Source organism: Phodopus roborovskii, unplaced genomic scaffold (genome assembly GCF_943737965.1).
Source record: "Phodopus roborovskii unplaced genomic scaffold, PHOROB, whole genome shotgun sequence".
NCBI lineage: Eukaryota > Metazoa > Chordata > Mammalia > Rodentia > Cricetidae > Phodopus > Phodopus roborovskii.
The window spans coordinates 53,948-73,088 of record NW_026125300.1 but is presented as its reverse complement, the minus strand read 5'-3'; the positions used below and the strand labels follow the sequence as shown (position 1 = coordinate 73,088).

The 19,141-nt window shown below is 41.8% G+C and overlaps 1 protein-coding gene across 1 annotated transcript in view; it reads right to left on the bottom strand.

The window, feature by feature from the left end:
- The window catches only part of LOC127213689 (cell surface hyaluronidase-like), a 73,734-nt gene that overhangs the window by 35,090 nt on the left and 19,503 nt on the right, over positions 1–19,141 (bottom strand). The window contains 10 exon segments of the mRNA XM_051174149.1: positions 479–567; positions 3,107–3,121; positions 3,123–3,193; positions 3,196–3,238; positions 6,271–6,340; positions 6,475–6,680; positions 6,944–7,153; positions 9,207–9,376; positions 11,335–11,523; positions 15,005–15,174. Coding sequence (XP_051030106.1) covers positions 479–567; positions 3,107–3,121; positions 3,123–3,193; positions 3,196–3,238; positions 6,271–6,340; positions 6,475–6,680; positions 6,944–7,153; positions 9,207–9,376; positions 11,335–11,523; positions 15,005–15,174 — 1,233 coding nt within the window.

Genomic DNA, 19,141 nt, shown 5'->3' with positions numbered 1-19,141 from the left:
ACAGCCTGCCAGGAGCTGAACCTGAGACTACCAGCAAAAACCAGAGCCAGCTCAATCATCATATCTGGGATCATTCCCTTGAAATAAATCCAATGCAATGTTCCATTTGACCACTAACCATGAATTCTAGATGCTTGGGTTTTGGGGGACTGATTGGTTTTTCAGTGACTCAGACTTGTTTCCAATTGGAAACCTTTGTTAACCTCTCTTCTGTTTCGATTTCTTTCTGTAACTCCCTCTAACATCAATTTCCACCACAACAAAGGAGAAAGGCATCAACTTTCTTGGCATTTCATTAAGACAAATAAATGCCTGTGCTCAGGACTGAGACAACAGAGCAATTTCCCCAAAACTCTTGCATGAGCTTTCAAAACTTCATCTCTGCATGCTGCCATCAGGAAGAACACCACGTACTTGAATCGGAACACTCTGCCCCGAGAAGATAAGCCTGGATGTAAACTGAAAAGGTGGGCCCTACCTTGCACTGTTATCCAAGCAGAGGTATTCCCTTGGGTCGGCAGCACTGGAGTTGGTTGTTTTGACACCTTTGTCTACAAATAAACCCGCCTGAAAAACACAACAATCATCAAAAATGAACATAGATCCTAAGGTACATCCCACATGTATAACAAGGTGTGAAAATACTTTCAGCTTATTACTTCATCTGAAACTGGGAGTGGGGCTGGGCCCAAGAAAGCAGAGATGTTGTGAAAAGCAAGCTTTCCTGGATATTGTTAGCTTATTCATTTGGTAATTCAACAGACACTTACCTATTTACACATATAATGGTTTATATGTTAATTAGCAAGTAAAATATATTCCCTGCTGTTACTGATATAAAAACTGTCAAGGGGGGAGGGGGCAGGCAATTAAACAAACAGCTATGGCCCAGTACTATAAGCATGGGACAAGGAAACAGGAGACACTGGTGGCTAAAAGGCACGGAGATGAATCATCCTAGGGGCAGGTAGAACTCCACATATGTCTCGTACATGATGCTGAAATCCTCAAGATGAGGAAGAACTGACTGAGCACAAGAATGGGCTGGGGGTGAGCACGAAGCAGCTGGAGGTCTCAGAGAAGAGCACTCACATGAGGAGTCTATACAAAAATGTCTAAGAAAAGAGATGTTGTGGAGTTAAAATTAAAGACCAAGTCCTAGATAAGACAGACAAACAAGAACAAGGGAGGGAAGAGAAGAGATGAGCACACATCGGGTCATGCACACACACACTTACACCTACCTGCACTGTCATGGCACATGACACCAAAAGTAATTAGAGACTGTTTTGAATCATACAAGTAATTTATGCCAAAGATGTAAGACAATGGGAATCTGACAAAAGCATCCATAGCAAGAAAATTTATTACAACTAAAGATGGGTTAAAGCGGGCAGAAGGGAGACATTGTTAGCCATTCAGGAGGAAAACGAAATGACCCGGGTTTGTGGCAAGGTGAGTGTGATGGCACGATATAATTGATGAACTATCTGGAGCCAGGAAAGAAAGCTTAAGGTGTTTGTTTTGTTGTTGTTTTTGATTAGGTCAAACATGGAATTAACTAGTTGTTCAGTTCACTGAAATAGAAACAGAGAAACAGGGCAAGCATAAAAAGGAAGGAGTCCATATTGAACATGATTCTAATGTGTCCATAAAACGCTGAAGTGTAACCCAGTAAGCAGCCACATAAACACAGCTGACCTGGACCTAGGGAAAGGTTTAGGAGGCCTCAACAAGCATAGCCACAGAGGCTGATCAGAGTGTGCACATTTGTGATGAGAGATCCCAACATGGCAGGTTTTTTTTCAGGACTCCAAAGATTCAATTACCTTTAGTTATAAAATATTCTGCACAATCATTCCCAAGTTTAACAAATTAAAACATAATTATATACTCAGATGTAATGCTCTTATAATTAATAAGTACATATTGCCATGTCATATGACACTAAGAATTAATGAGACAGTTTTCATATCACAAATGTAATTTGTAACCATCTCACAACAATCACATTAGTTTTTTCTTCTCTCAGTTCTTCAAGTGATCCAAAGCTTCTCAATTCTCCTAACACTTAGATGTGGGTGTCTGAGTGTTGTGTGTGCACATGTGTGTGTATGGGGGAACCTGTGTGCACATGTATAGAGGTCAGAGAAGAGTATCAGGTCCATCGCAACTCATCTTATTCTTCTGAGACAGGATCTCTCGCTGAACCTGAAACTAGGCTGGTGCCAGGAAGCCCCAGCCATCCTCTTATCTCTGTTTGCAACAGCTCTGGGGTTACAGGTGCACACAGCCACATCCAGCACTTTGACAGGTGCTTGGATCCTAACTCAGGTCTGCATGCTTGCACAACAAGCATTGTATCTACTAAACCATCTCTCTAACCCCAACACTGACATGTGTTTTAAAGGATCCTCTGATAGTCATACATGAAAATGTTAACTGAACTGTGATATGAGTCATATCACAGCAAAAGATCTAAGGATTACATATAAAAGAAGATTAAAGTGACTGTGAGCAGGAAATGAACTAAGGATATTCATCATGATGGAAGGGCGGGGTGAATGACAAATTCAGGAGTTTCTGAATGACCTTCAGGTGACTTAAATTAAGTGCAATGTTCTTCAGTGATATTCCACCATTTAATTATCTGGCAGTAGTAAGTGGCCAAAAGGCACTCAAGGAGCAATGTGGAGAGATGCAGGAAGCAAAGCAGGGGTCTTAAGCTCCAGACATGTAACCTCTGATGTGTATGGATCCCAGAAACCTCACAGTGAAGACAGGAAGGTGAGAAAGAGGGAAGGCATACAGGTGGAAAGCAAGAGACAAGAGAGGAGAGGACCAATCAGTCCATGATAGATTCACACAGATCACGCATGCAAGTCTACGCTGCGCCTTGGGATGATGCGACCAGAGACTAGCTCTTACCAGATGCCGGTCCTTGATTAGGAGTCCCAGCCACCAGAAGCCTGAGCCAAGTGAACATCTGCTCATCATAAATTACTCTGCCTGTGCCACTCTGTCACAGCAGCAAAAGGAGGAAGGCCCCATCGCTGCAGTGAATCTAGCCTGTGCAAAATACATACTTCAAAAGTCAGAAGCCCACCTTAAAATTTGAATGGAACCCTGTTGTTATAAAATATTCCCAGTGGGGGGGTGAGTTCTGGTTTCTCCAACAGCTGCATCCCACTGATTCCCCAGTGGGTTCCTTGTGGAATAAATACCATATTCCAGCATCCTACAAATGAAAGGGCAAGGTCATTAAAAACACTATTTTTACATTTTTTTAAAAAATGTATATAATAACAGGTTTCATTATGACATTTTCATATGTGTGGATTGCTACGCCTCACTCATATTTATCCCATCCACCTCTGGCCCTCCTCCAAGCTCCCCCTCTTCCCCTGTTTCCCCCACAAACAGTTCCCTCTACTTGGATATTATATGCACAGACATGCACATACATATGTACAATCCAAATTCTTTCCATGAAGAAAATGTGTGGTATCCATCTTTCCCTCCTTGCTTCCCCTTCCTTGTTTCCCCCTCCTTCTTCCTGACCCCTTGCTGTCTCCTCCTTTCATACCATATAACACATATTTGTATTATATCTAGATCCTGAACATGAGAGAAAATATACAATACTGTCCTTTTATGTATATAAAGCCACCATGTGAAATGCCCTCATAAAACACTCTGTAACAAATGTTTTCCATTGTTTTATGTCCAGCATTGTGTGCAAAAAGTTGCCCACATTATAGAGCACCCCCCCACCAAGCAGTTATATCTGGTTATTTTTCTAAGCAAATACAATTTTGCTTGCAGGATTGGACAAAAGACATGGTTGGCAAATAACCAAAATCAGCTTTCCCATTATTATATGTCCAAAATGCTATGCAGATGGAGAGCCCTGCTTGCCTTCTGTATGACCGGGACAACACAGTCTTTAAGCAATGTGGTTTCTCATGTTTACCTCCAAACCTGATCAATAGATGAGTCATGCCCATTAAACAACTGTCTGCTGGCAGACAGAGCTCACTGGCTTCTTTCAAACAACTCCAATGCCCTTCCTGTTCTCAGGCAAGTTTGTGCCAACGTGGGGGAGAAAACGCCACATGTATGAATCAGGGTGCTGTCTCTCAGTGTGGGCCCTGTCTGTTTTACTGGAGGACTACTGGCCCGAACAGAACAGTTTAAAAGTTTCTGATATAAAGTGAAACAGGAAAACAGAAATAAAAGTTCTTATTAACTCTATTCCCCCCTTTTTTTTTTTTTTTATTTTATGGCTGAATTAATAATTAGCCCAAACTAAAGGATAAATTCACACTACGGAACATTGATAAAGCAGCTTTTTAAAACTTAAACATATAGCATAAAAAGATATTGTTTCAAATTCAGCATATGTTTATTTAGTGCCCACTATATGCTTATGTGTAGTAAGATTATTGTCAAGTAATTCACAATCTAATGGAGGAAAAAGATAATTAAAATATGACATATGTAGTATCCTGTTAGTTGTTACTAAAGTCCTTTAGGGACACAGAGGAAACATGAAGTGTGAAAAGTATATATACCTACACACCCAAATGACTGTAATGTCAACATTTTTCCATGATCAAAGTTTACAAATGGGTCTTAAGAAAACCAACTATTCTGTAAAAACTGTTGGCCACCTCAAGATATTGGATGCAATTCGGACAGCAGAAGAAAACGTAACGGGGCTAGGAGAAAAGGCTTGAGACCACACCCCTGCAAGCAGAGGGCAAAGCCAAGATGCCATGGGTTTGGGGGATGAGGGAAGTACAGGCATATAGTAGCTGTTTGCTGCCAAGCACTGTCATGTCTAAACAGGTAATAGCAGCTTGGTAAAAAGCAATGGGGTGCTGTAATGAAATGGTTTTGCCTGCTCTGGGAGAAGAAAGCCCTGACGAATGCTATCTTTACTGAAGCAGTTTTTCCAGAGAGAAGAAAAATTCAGGAATGACCGGAAGAACATGCCTGAGACACAGCCCAAGATCAGGAGGCGTCTCACTGCCTTGCCCCAGGCTTTTCTGAGCAACTGCTCTCCTCTGTGGCCCTAGCTTCTGGCAGAACTAAGAGGAAGCAGAGCTCTGGCTGCTGACTTAAAGCAGACAAGGCTGCAGGCTTGCCTCTCTGCCCTAACTTTCCACTAAGAAAGGCTGAACACAAAGTTTCTCAGATACTTGATGGAGAAAGAATGAATGAAAATTGACATCATCGAATGTCCAGTGTCTTCCCAGTCAAAAGACAGTCTTCAAATGTGAGAGTCCTTCAAGTTACATTTCATGTAATTTCACGCAATCACAGACACAGGTTCAGAGGTTACACCTTGATGCCTCCATCCAGGTTTGCTCAAGGAACTCTCTTTAGCTCCCCTCTTATACATGTCTCAGAAATGATGGCCCACGCTCTACCCTTTTTAACATGTTGAACAACTGTGATGTGTACATATGGATATTTACATGTTACTGACTGTTCACAGACCTACACTGTAATTTTCAGCCCAGTTACAGTCTTGGTAGTTTCATTAAAAACTCATTTATATAAATCAGTAATTTTAAACTACACTCAACTATAAGGATAAAGTACTCCATGTTTATCCATGGGACAATTTCTATTTCTACCATTTAAAAACAATGGTTTTTTTGTTGTTGTTGGTGGTGGTGTTTTTGTTTTTTTGTTTCTTTTTTTTTTTTTTTTTTTTTTTTGGTCTTAGGAATTGTTCTCTTGTGTGTATATGTGCCTATTTGTCTGCTTAAACAAATTGTAGCTGAGGTTTTAGCTGACTTATCAAGATGTCCCTAAATATAACTAACCCCTGCACTTAGCAAAAAGATGTGTTCCTTGGCCAGAGTGACACAGTATTATTCTACACACTGACACATTCCCATAAAGACATGGAAATGCTTTCTTTTTTCATAAGTGCTAGAGTTGAAAGTGATGTGTTTGTCCACCAAAGATGTAAACACGAGAAACCAGAAAGATCACATATAACACGTTAACAATCCATCCTGGAGAGGCTACACTCCTAAAGAACAGCTCCCCTCTGTTCTTTCATGTGTCTTCTTCTCCAGAGAGAAGCTCCTAACTGGCAAAGATTTGGAGACTTGAAAGAACCTTCTCAGTTAGCATATTCTTCAATTAGACAAGCAGGACCAGAAAACAGTGTCACGTTTTCATCACAAACACCCCACCCATATAAGGCAGAGCAGTCACAAGCATGAAGACACCCAAGAAAGTGTCATTTACCTGGGAGCCTGCCGCTGCGTTATTGATCAGGTGGTTGTTGGGGTGGGCAATCCAGAAAGTTGAAACAGCCCTGCAAGGCATTGTTGAAGGTGATTGAAACATTCTTCCCAAAAAACCCTGTCCACTAAAATCTCCCCAGCAACAGCTTCCCCCAAAATCAAATATCTTGACCACCACACAACTCCCTGTCCACTAATTACTCACATGCAGTCTGCGGTAGGCACAGGAATGTAGTTTCCAAACACCCCGTCACGCATGACGGTGCACATGGAACTGTTCCTGTCCGTGGGAAGGAGAGTTCCTGGCTTGGTAAGAAGCCCCAGGTTGTGAAACAAAATATTTCTCTGTTCAACACCATCTTCCAAAAAGAAGCAATGACCTAGTACATCGAATCCAATGGTGTCTTTGATCTGCAGAAATGTAGGTGCAGAATGTCAATGGACACAAGACTGTTTGGGGCTTCCATGAAAAGTGATTGTATCAGACAATGTAAGTGATTTTTAAAAAGACTAGGCTTCTACAGATGAAAACTCAGAATCTTCAGTAAGAGCAGTTAAAGCATAGCATGTGGTCAGACAGTTTACTTGTGTAAGATGAAGGAGTCATGATGATCACGGAGAGCTAGCATTTCAATAACAGCTGTTACAAGTCAGCACAATGTGAGGCTACTTACTAGCAAGCCATTGGTCCCATGCACAGTGATGCACCTTGAAAAACTGTGATGAATAGACAGGCCAGCCACAGACGCTGGCTGGCTGTACCCTCCTTTAGAGTCCACATCTCCGCACAGGTGAAAATGCACAGGATAGCGTCCCAGGTGCTGCTGGCCCATGTGTTTCAATTCCACATAAGAAAGATGGACTGAACTAAAATTCTTCTCTATCTACAAGAGAAAGTATTCCGAATCAAGTAGATTTCTTTTCAAGAGAGGACAAAAGCAATAAGTATGCATATGGATGGGGTCTATGGAGGAAACATATTACAACATTTTGGGGCTTGGGAGATGGATCAGTTGGTAGAATGTTTGCTATGCAAATGTAAGGGCTTGAGGACAGTCTCCAACCCCAAGTAAAGAGCTGAAAAAGGGCTGTAAATGTCTGTGATCCCAGAATTGGGGAGGCAGATATGCACCAGTCTAGCCTAACTGGTGAGTCCTAGATCCCAACGAGACCCTGTCTCAAAATCAAGGTGGCCTCCACAAACAATAAAACACACACGGGAGCACACACCACATACACACACGTACCTGCACTCCACACAAACATACATACATCAACAAGATAAGAACATTTCTTTCCCTTTTGTGTTTTACCAGACCCTCACTTGATAACTCAGCACTTTGGGGACTACAGATGAAGCCAGTAGTAGTATTTGATTGTCTTGTGTGAGGCCCCCAATTTGATTCCCAGTACTGGGAATGGGGAAAACAGTAGTAAATGCTTCTTTAATAAGCACATGTTTCAAAGAGCAATGGGACTAACTTCTAATCAGAAATAAGGAAAAATGAAACAAGGAAAATCACAAACTGTGTTCTTGGGGTGAGGAATGGGACTGGGTAGGATATGGAGTTGTGAGGTAGGACTGGCTTTGTTTTGTTTCATTCCTTAGACAAGGCATTGCTACGTAGCCCTGGCTGGCCTGGTACTCAGTATGTAGCTCAGGCTAGCCTCATCATTATCCTTACAGGGATCCTCCTATCTCAGCATAACAAGCCCTGAGAAGGACTAGTGCACGCCACTACACCTGCCTGTGTATCTTGTTCAAATACACGTAATACTCAACAGTGTCAGTACGGCTACGACATGACAAAACCACTGCTGAACTAAGAGAAAGATGTACTTCATCCCCATAACCACAGACCATCCTCCGTAGTGAAGAAGAGCAGCAGTGGAACTTTGTAATATGGTGACTACTAAATGCACTCACAATGAAGCCACGATAATTAATTATTAAACCAGAACAGAGGCCCTCTATACTTGGTCATTCAGAGTCTCATTTACTTTCATTTCTATACTCTCCAGCACAGCTGGATAGCTACTTATTTCTAAATCCTTCCCCCCGTGTTTAGTTGGTGAAAGCTCTCTTTGAAAATTCACCTATGGGAAATAAAACTCCCTGTAATGCAAAGTTGGAGCGCTCTCACTATCTTCAAGCACTGGATTTTCAATCACACAACTAAAAATAAAGCAGTGATGCTGCACAGGCATTTCTGAAGCCAGAGATCCAGGAGCAAAGCTAATAATCTAAGGTCACCCAACACAGGAAGAGCTCAGACACTCACAGTCAAATGTGGATGAGACCCAATAACTGGGCACATAGAATACTGTCACCATGTGGTAACTGCTTGTTTTCCCTCCAGAATAAAACTCTGCACACAACCATTTTTACAGAGCCAGATTTTGATTGTGCATATTAGTATTGCCAACCATTTAGTAATATCAGGTTCTTAAGAAGCCAAGAGATTCTGAGAAATTGCAGGCATGGCTATCGAGGTCATCATAGTGTTTTCTGTGTGACTGGGTTCTTCCTGATGTATAGTTCTTAATGGATGAACTACAACAGCCAGGCTATATAAAGGCACAACTTTTTTCTTATTTATTTGTGTGTGTGCGCATGTGTGTGTGAGGGTCTTACACAGCCCAGCCCAATATAGTAGCCAAAGCTAACCTTGAATTCCTTGATGCCCCTGGTTCAGCCTCCCAAGTCTGGGATTACAGATGTATACAACCGCACCTTGCTCTCTTTTAGGTTCGTTTTGTTTTTAAACATTCTCCAATATTTAAAAAAGAATTATACTTTTAATATCCATATATATGAATAACACACACACACATACACCCTACCTAATTCCACCATTCAAAAGTTCCTTAGCAACTTAAAAATTTCTTAGTACTTAGCTACTAGGTTTCAAAAACTCATCAGATCCTTCCACCCACCATCACATGTCCTCCAAAGGTGTCGTAATCGAAGAACTGGCATTGATTCTCAGCATAGCATGAGTCCTCCATTTCTCCTTGGATCACAATGTTCCGGGTGAGAATTCCTACCTCAGCTCTCATGTCTATCCCGTCTATGATCTCACCAACATGCAGGTACTGAGGGGTCTCTGGTGATGTGGATGGAGGAAGGATAATGTCAGAACAAAGAAAAGAAAATGAAAAACCATCCAGAAAAGCATTCTCCATCATTCGACAATCTCAAGGCATTATCTAACACTTCTGCATGTCAGACTCCCAGAAGCAGGGATCTTAAAGACTATATGTCAGTCCAACTGCCCACCCAAAGCCGGAACTCCTGCTGTTGCCCTCAGCCCCAGGCACTCGGAGAGCTTGCTCTGCGCTCTGTAGCTCAGTCCTTCCATAGTTAGCAGTGAAGGCATGGGACTGCCATAACACTTTCTCCCTAGTTCTTGCACTCATTCTGCAGCCACCCCACAGATGTCTGAAGAACCAAATGCCAAGGAATCTTACAAACAAACGCTCTTGCAGCCCTTGTTATGGCATATCACACTGTGCTTCTACTTCAAACTAAGCAATCAGCATCTGCACACTAGCCAATGGAGATTGCCCTCACACACACACACTCCCCCCCTTACTGTCTTTTAAATAGCTATCTTTCCTGGAAGTTTACAAGCAATTTCAAAGAGGTTTCTTTTCTCCTGCTGATGTTTTTCTATGAAACTCAGGAAGGAGTATGGGACTTTCCACAGAAAGTAATGATGGATGGTATCACCGTAACTTGGGAATTTCCTTTTTTCTTCCCTGTATGCCTAGTATTATCAAAAGAAGAAAACTAAACAAAACATAGAGGGAAAAAAATGCCAACTCTAAGCTAAGAACTCTATTAACATTCTACTACTTCATTTTTTGTTTGTTTTTGTTTTATTTTGTTTTGTTTTGTTTTTTGAGACAGGGTTTGTCTGTATTGCTTTGGAGCCTGTCCTGGAACTCGCTCTGTAGACCAGGCTAGATTCGAACTCACAGAGATCCACCTGCCTCTGCCTCCTGTACTGGAATTAAAGCTGTGTGCCATCAACGCCCGGGTCTACTACTTCTTTTTTTTAAAGCACAAAAATTTCATACTTCAATGTTCTTTACTCAAAAACAAGCAAGTACTCCTTGAAGGATTGTCTGTAACTTTTGCTTTGTGGCATCACAGTATAATGGTAAGTATAGAAACAAGAAAGCAATGTGAAAGACAGAGTGTGCTAAAAACCCACAAGGGAAACGAGTACCAAAGGGGCTTTGGGCGGGACCCAGAGCAGAGATGGGAGTAGGAATGAGTACCTGGCAGATGCTAGCCATTCTTTCCACTCACAGCTCACAGTAAGACTCTCGCTCTGAACTGCTCTCTTCCAAAAACTGTATTACTCACAGTTACAGCAGGAGATAAAAGTCTAATCAAATTACCTTATTTGGGTCTATTTTAAATATGACTAAAGATCTCTTTTCTAGTCAAGCAAGCGGAAATTCAAAAAATACTTTCTTTCCTTAAGAAGGGCTAACATTAAACACTAGGCAGTAGTGGTGCATTCCTTTAATCCCAGCACTCAGGAGACAGAGGCAGGAGGTTCTCTGTGAATTGGAGGCCAGTTTAATCTACAAAGTGACAGTTCTAGTCTTCCACGATGGACAGGACTACACAGGAAACCCCTGTCTTAAAAAACCAAAACAATAACAGTAATAATAATAATAATAATAACAACAACAACAAAAAGACTAATATTTTAAAATTTTGTTAGTTGTTAGGTGAGTTTATTATTATCTGACAGTAAAAAAAAAATAGTAAAAAACTAGAATGGACTTTAGAAAATGAGTTTGCCCATTGTCATCTTTTTCTTTTAATAAGGAAATGGAGACAAAGGAGCACTGATTAGCTGCTAGGTGTCACCATGGGGGGAACACTTCCTGTAAGGGTAGCATTCTGTCACCATCCTCTAGACTCCAGCGTTCAGTGCACTCGCCACTAAGGTCAGGGTCCATGCTGACATGGGAGTGGTCAGGAAAAAGGATTACAGGAATCAAAGGCCAAGAAAAGAGCGTGTTTCCAAAGGGAGTCCAGTACCTTTAACTTTGACCTGAAAACGGCTGCACTCGGGGCACGGGAGAAGAGTGAACTCCTCTGCTTGGTACATGGAATAGTCAGTGCTGGCAACCACAATGCGGTCTCCGGCTTCCCAGCTGCTAACGTCATCCAACAGGTGAAGCTTTGCTCCATCTGCAATCTCCACCCGGAAACCTGAAAGAGAGATCCCTAAACAAAAAAACAAACAAAACAAAAAAAGCATACAGGCATTAAGAGAAGTGTTTTCTTAAACAAATGAACAAATAAGTATGTGTCCCTGAGTTACAAATTAAAAACTGAAATAACTACAATTTGACCACTTTTTTTCCCCATAATGCTAGTCATTTGTCCCTAAATGATAAAAATAAGAAAAAGATGGATTCTGGCCCCCAAAGGAAAAGAGTCCAAATACTACTAGCTATGTACAAATTGTTACATCAGTAAACTATTCTTTATTAGTCTGAAGATTCTCAGTGCTGACATCCTGTGCTTATTTCATCTCAGTACAAGAACTGTAATACCGCCATCCCCCAAAATATTCACATGGACCAGGAACACTTGAACAGAAGTGGTCAGACACAGAAGAGGTCTGGAATAAATGTCTGGTGGCTTTATTTGGTTCATGTCATCAGAAGTGACAGGACATTAGCACACAGACCATCTTTGTGCTAGGAATGAAAGTACACTACAAAACATGCCTCATTTCTGTGCTTTGTGCCTGCTTTAGTCATTTCTTTTAAAATTTATAAACAATAAAATCTATTTTTCCCAGTTCTAGAAGCTGTAAGGTCCAAGGTCAAGGCACCAAAGTCAGTAAAGGCTGACTTCCACATGGACGCCTCCTTCTCTTGGTTCCACATAGTGGAAGGACAAACATTTTCTGCATTCTTTGCCTAGAATGAGTTTCCACTCTTCTTCACCGCTACCCCATTTATAAAATGTTGGGAAGTTGCTGGGGAAGCAGCTGAGTAGAATGCCAGTCTGGCATATAAACTGTGCATGGATTTGGTCCCCAAGCACCTCAAACTGAAATGACAAGGAGTCTTTAAAAACTTCTGGAACATCCTTGCTGGAAGTAACCTCTGCTCTGGGCCTGGGCAAGCACTGGCATTATTTATTCCTTCCTCATCCTTGCAAGGGGCATCAGTGAAGGTAGCAGGGCAAAACCCCTTGTGTATTCACTACTCTTCCTCTTCTTCACAGTACAGGTCACTGATGTCCACCAAGTGGATAATTGTAGCGTTTGATACACTGACCTACGAGGACATGATTGTGACCTGCTTGCCTTAGCTCCTTTGGGGAACGACATAATGTAAATGATGGAAACGCCCTACCAACAGGTGGTATGGAACTTTGAATGAGAATGGCCCATGTGCTCGCATATCTGAATACTTGGATCCCAGCTGGAGGAACTATCAGAGAAGAAGTGGAGGAGTGGAGGGGTGTGTCACGGGTTTTGCGATTTCAAACGCCCATGCCATTACCAGTTGGCTCTCTCAGCCTCATGCTTGTCTCAAGATGTGAACTCTCACTATTGCTCCCACATGGCTGCCTGCTGCCACACCCCCACCGTGATGGTCATGGACTCTAACCCTCTGAAACCATAAGCCCCAAAGGAAATACTTTACTATATAAGTTGCTTTGGCCATGGCAGTTTATCATAACAATAAAAAAATGATTAAGATAGGTGGTAGTCTTCAAATACTGCCTTTCAAAGTCAAAGCTGGCGGAGAAGAACTGAAGTTCTTCTAACTTACACTTTAGTTTGTTGCATTCAGTGCAGTGTTGAAGTATTTACTATCCCTGCAATATCTGTGATTTTTAAAAAAAAAATGTCATGAGCAAAAAGCTTCTCAGGGAAATGTGAACAGAATAAAAGACAGCTACTTTACTAAATGAATAAACGAGAAAACCCTCCCCAAAGACTCATGTTCAAAAAACGCTTCTCCGGCATCATCTTAACTAGCATCTTAACTTGCTAGTTAAGATGATGCTGACTCTAATGAACTGAAGAATACATCTACTACTTGAGTTGGGATTATAAAAAGACAGGAACAAGAACAATATGGATGGTCGCATAGTCTTAGTCAATTGCCCAGATAAAAATCTAACCAGGTCAAGTGATGAAGTCTGTCACTGGGGGCTAATCTGCCCTGCCTGTGTATTTTCTGCAAGGTACACATGTGTATGCATATATGCAAATACAAACAAACATTCCCAAGTAAACTTTGGGTATATTCTCAGGATGTTTCTTGGACTCACATTTACTAAGATAAATAATTCCACCAATTATTATAGATTTTTTTACAATATATCTTGTTTACAAATGAAAATGTTATAAAACAAAACAAAAAATGTTTATTTACAAACACATTTTCATTTCATATAACATATCCTTCCAAAAATAGAAACAGGAACTTAAGAACAAAGACCATCAGAAATCCCACCACAAATCATTACTCCAAATTTAAGGTTCCATTAAATAAAATCCTCCATAAAAAGTTTCACATTAAATTCCAATACTTTTTTTCTAAATTTTGACTTTAAAGGCATTAGAATTTATTTCTCTTTTTTAAAAAAAGTCAGAAAGGACTTTGGGAACACCTTAGTGTTTGATAATTTCTCACTTTTTTCTAAGCAGAGGACAAAATCCTGCCTACAATAATCTACTCATTGAAGTCTAAAAGGAAGTGCGTTCAGTCTTGTGCTTCCTCTGGAGAATTTCCACCCTTCCAGAAAGCAGGGGTGACTGAGGAGGTCAGCCCATGGCAGATGGCATGAGTTCCACTTCCAGAAATGAGCAGCCAAGGTGACGTGGAAATTAAGGTCCCTACACAGGAAAAGCTGACTCAAACCCTGGTGTAGTTGCCTCCAGCCTGGAACTTTCCTGTAGACAGGACTGTTGAACACATACAGGCCCAAACTCGTGCTAGGGCTGGGGCTCAACACCTGTGCCTGAGACCACTATGGAGGCCTGAAGCAGGGCGTGGTCCAACTTCTCCCCCATCATTGATATTGCTTGTTCTCCAAAACCCACATTGCTCAGAAGCAATATGTGAAAAGTTCTTGTCTCATCTCAGAGATTCCATTTATTTGTTTATTTTTTTTAACATTTCATCTATGTTTTTTAAATGTATACGTGTTTCTATTACTTGTCTTAATTACTTTTCTGTTGCTGATGAAAGCAATGTAAAAAGGGGTTTGTTTCCCTCACAGTCTGAAAGAACACTACAACATGGTGGGGACCTCAAGGCAGCAGGAACTTGGAAGCAGCTGTCACACTGTGTCCACCCACAGAAAGAAGAGAGGGACAAACCTGGGCAGGAAATGGTGCCACCCACCTCAATGAACCTCTCCCGCCCACGTGCCCAGGAGACAGGTGTCTGCAGAACTCATCAAGCTGACAACCAAGGTCAACTATCACACTACTTAATTAGACACTATGACTCAGGATCCAGAACACAGTCCAAGGAGGATTGCCAAAACTAAAATAGATCAGTAGCTAGTCCAGACTTCTTGAATTTACAAGACTTAAGTTTAGTAGGGAAAGCAACTCTAACTAGCTGTCAAATCTGCCAAGGTAGACTGATGTTTGAACACAGTAATGCCCCCTCAGCCATCTGTCACAGTCCTTACCCATGTCTCACAGAGTTTAAACACCTTCGCCTACCTTCAATCCATTCACTATAGGCCGTCACGGAGAACCTCTGACCATCCAAGGTGTAGAATTCTCCCTGAGCCAGGGCCTTCCCACCTGTGCTGTGGTTTTCATAGTTTCTCACAGATTCGTTGCAGGAAGAACTTCCACCGTCAATGACACCGACTAAAGCCCAAGCTTGCCTAGCAGGAAAACAGCAAGCACATCTGGTTATTTGTCACAGAATGACCCAAGCCCTAGACACGGATATGGTGCGAGGCTGATTTTCAACATCTGTATTTCATTTCTCACATTTCCCATGAGGTTGCAGTTTCTAGGCTTTTGCTGAGGTACCTGACATCACAGCAGCAAATGCACCTGATTTTCAAAGACTTGTTTTTCCAGCTCTCTCTAGGTGAGACAGTAATGACTATGGCATCAGTTAATCATGGACTTCCTTCCTGGACACACACATGATCATGTGTCATTCTAGACATAAATCCCCGACTGTCTCCTAAAAAGACTGCCTTCTGCTCTTTAGTGGTTGTTTTGTTTTTTGAGTCACTCACTATATGAGGTGGAAAGCCATTGAGGGAGACACTAAATGTTGTCCAAGCACCCCCCCCCCCGACACACACACACACACACACACACACACACACACACCTCTAATTTAGAGGTCAGTAATTATCACTCTTTTGACTGGGGTCCTACTCTTTGAAAACATGATCTAAGACATCCTGAGTATTAGCAGTTTTTAATGTCTCTGTATTTAGGCACAGTTGAGAATCAATGAGTTAGAAGAAGTTTCTAAACATCCCTGAAGCCATAGGATTGCTATCCTATAGATTTTCAGTTTCACAAACCATTCCCCTGTAGAAAGCAACGTGTTTTTAAAATGCCATTGGACTTTCACAAATAACAAATATTTAATGGACTTGCCCCAGCTCGTGCCCCAAGTTAGTCAAAGAAAAAAATATAGTAACAAAAGCCAGGAAACTTGCCTTAAGCCTCCTAGTTCAAAACATGAAAAGAAAAATGTGAACTTCATACTTTGAGAAAAAAAAAATACCAAATGTAATCTATGCCAGACAGATGGCCAGATATTCAGAAGAAAGGTTCACTAAAGCAAGCCTATGGCCTTCTAAGTCCAGCAGCTGCCCCGGTGAGGATTAGGGGCTGAGAACCAGGCAGAGCCTTTTATACCTTCAACACAGCAGAAAGGCTCAAACAAAGAATATCGCAACTATTATCTCCCAGTAGTGAGGAGAGGAAGAATGTTAGAGGCTCCCTTTCCTGCCCAGAACTGCCTCAGCAACTATGAAACAATGTTCTGTTCTATTATCTCCAGATCCCACTTCCCCCTCCACTTGTGGGAAATTTCAATGCACTAGAACACGATTCAAAGGGGTGCCTGTTCATGTACACTGGAGACAACGTCAATATAATGGAAGGCTGGTAGACACCGTTCTAACTTCTCCATGAAATGAGTAGTGATATTTTAAAGGGAATTCAGAAGCAAAGCCAAGACAGTGACAGCCAATGGTGACACAGGATCAGAAGTAAGGATGACTCGGAAGAACGGAAGCTGTGACCGCTTACACCAGCGAACAAAGGAGGTACTCTGTGCTGTGGAATGTCATTTTAAGATGGGTTACATTCATTTATGTTGTGGATCATTTGTTTAATGATGAATGCAGAGATATGTTGCATTCTTATATGTTGCATTTGTTTAACTCTGTGAAGCTCTTGTTACTTTACCTGTCTAAAACACCTGATTGGTCTAATAAGGAGCTGAACAGCCAATAGCAAGGCAGGAGAGAGAGTTGGCAGGGCCGACAGGCAGAGACAATAAATGGGAGAAATCTGGGAAGAAGAGATTCAGGAGCAAGCAAAGGAGGACATCAGGGGCAGCCACCCAGTTACACAGCAAGCCATGGAGCAAAAAGTAAAGAAAAGAATATAGGATAAAGATAAGAGCTCAGAGGCAAAAGGTAGATGGGATAATTTAAGTTAAGAAAGGCTGGCTAAAAATAAGCCAAGGTAAGGCTGGGCATTTATAAATAAGAATAGATTTATTTGGGAGCTAGGTGTGCATGGTGCGGGCCCCCAAAAGAGCAAAAGAATGGAGCTAAACAAACAAACAAAAACTACAACTCTGTTTTGTATCTTCAATATTCTCCAAAAGGCCCACGTGTTGAAGGCTTGTTTCTAGCCTATGGGGCTACTAAAGAGTAGCTGAACCTCTAAAAGGTAATGGGGAGAGAAGAGTTGGGATGACTACTAATGGCTGTAGAGAAGTCAAGGGCACCAGCTGCTCTTCCAGAGTACCAGTCTTAATTCTAAAGGACTTGTACTATAGGAAGTGGCTTAGAACCTAGCTCCATGGGATTTGACACCCTCTTCAGGGCTCTAAGGACACACAGACACACACAGACAGACAGACAGACACACACACACACACACTTCTGGCACCCCAGGGTCCCTCTTCACACTCTGCATCCTAGGCACCATGGGCTTAGCAGCTTCACCCACCATCATAACTGTTGTAATGTTCTCTGCCTTGCCATACCTAAAGCCACAAGGCCAAGTGACCACTGACTGAAATCTCTCAAACTGTGAGCCAAGTTAACAGTCTTGAACATTTATTTTGTGAGCCACTGAAAGTTGACTAGCACAAGCATCTAAATTTGCCAAGAACATGTTTCTATTCTTTGGTCTATGCATTACAGGAACAGGTACACACACATATCAGTAGATAGGTAAAGGAACAGTTACAGAAGCACAAGCCGGAAAGCCATTTTGGTATCCACAGTAAACAAACTGTAGTATATTCATTCAATAGGAAATAAACAATAGTGGAAGGTGGGTTTAGTGGCACACGCCTTTAATCTAGAACTTGGAAGGCAGAGGAAGGTGGATCTCTATGAGTTTGAGGCCAGCCTGGCCTACATAATTCCAAGACAGCTGGAGCTACACAGTGAGACCCTATCTCAGAAAATGGATGGATGGATGGATGGATGGATGGATGGATGGATGGATGGATGGATGGATGGATGGTAGGAAAAAAAAGCCAGCCCTATATGTGGCAATATGAAGAGCCCTCATGCAAAAATAGCCAGATACAAACTATTTAGTCTACCACCATTTATCTGAAGCTCAAAGGGGGAAGGACCTAAACCTTAGTGTGTTCCCTAATTCAGGAGGAAGCTTATCTTTGGAGATGGAAGGGAGTGACAGTCATAGCAATGGTGGAAGGAAGACCAAGGTCTGCTGGCAATGTTTTGTTTCTTGGCCTGAGTGATGACTACATAAGGGTCACCTTGTAATCTATCATTAAGCTTTGCATTCCTATTATAGCACTTCTCCATGTGTGTTAGCAGGGTAAAGCCTCTGGAGGCTTTGCTCATGATGCTCTGCATCTAGACCTACCTCCATTCTTTGCTACCTATACAGCACACCCCTCACATTCCTGAGGCCCCTGCCTCCCTCCGGAGTATGCCTGTTATTTCCCCCGGCCAGCTGTGGGCTGTTGGTTTTTCCTTCTTGTGTTTTGATATCTCATAAGAAACAATTCAGGATGATCACAGACCTCTTTCCTTCACTAACATTATCTTCAAGAATTTCCATAGTTAATATTGTGCCCAAAGGAAAAGCTAAGTGTGTCACATTTCAGTATGCAGTCTGGAGGCTGTCTCACTTCTGTCATTGCAGATATTTCCCAAAGTTCCTAAGAACATTCAGCAGAATCACAACTTCTGGGTCTTTGTTTTCCTTTCTCTCTCTCTCTCTCTCTCTCTCTCTCTCTCTCTCTCTCTCTCTCTCTCTCTCTCTCTCTCTCTCCGGTTAAATGGTGAGCCAATTACTTCCTTCAGCCTCCAGACAATACAGTATTAGGAAATCAAGGGTGAAGAGGAAAGAATCTTCTAGAGAATTAGTGATTGGCTTAGCTCTGCAACTTTGGGCTGCCTCTCTTATGGCAGAATTGGACAGAACTCAGCCAATGAAGCAAGTGGAGTCAAAACAAAACAGCATGTAAAGGGTTCCAATCAAATTAATCTGGAATCAAAAGATTCCAGAAAAAAAAAAAAAAAGAAAATGGAACCTAAGCATGCTACCCCTTAGGGCTTTTCTAACAGCCTGTCCACAGAACTGTGCCCTAACCTCTCA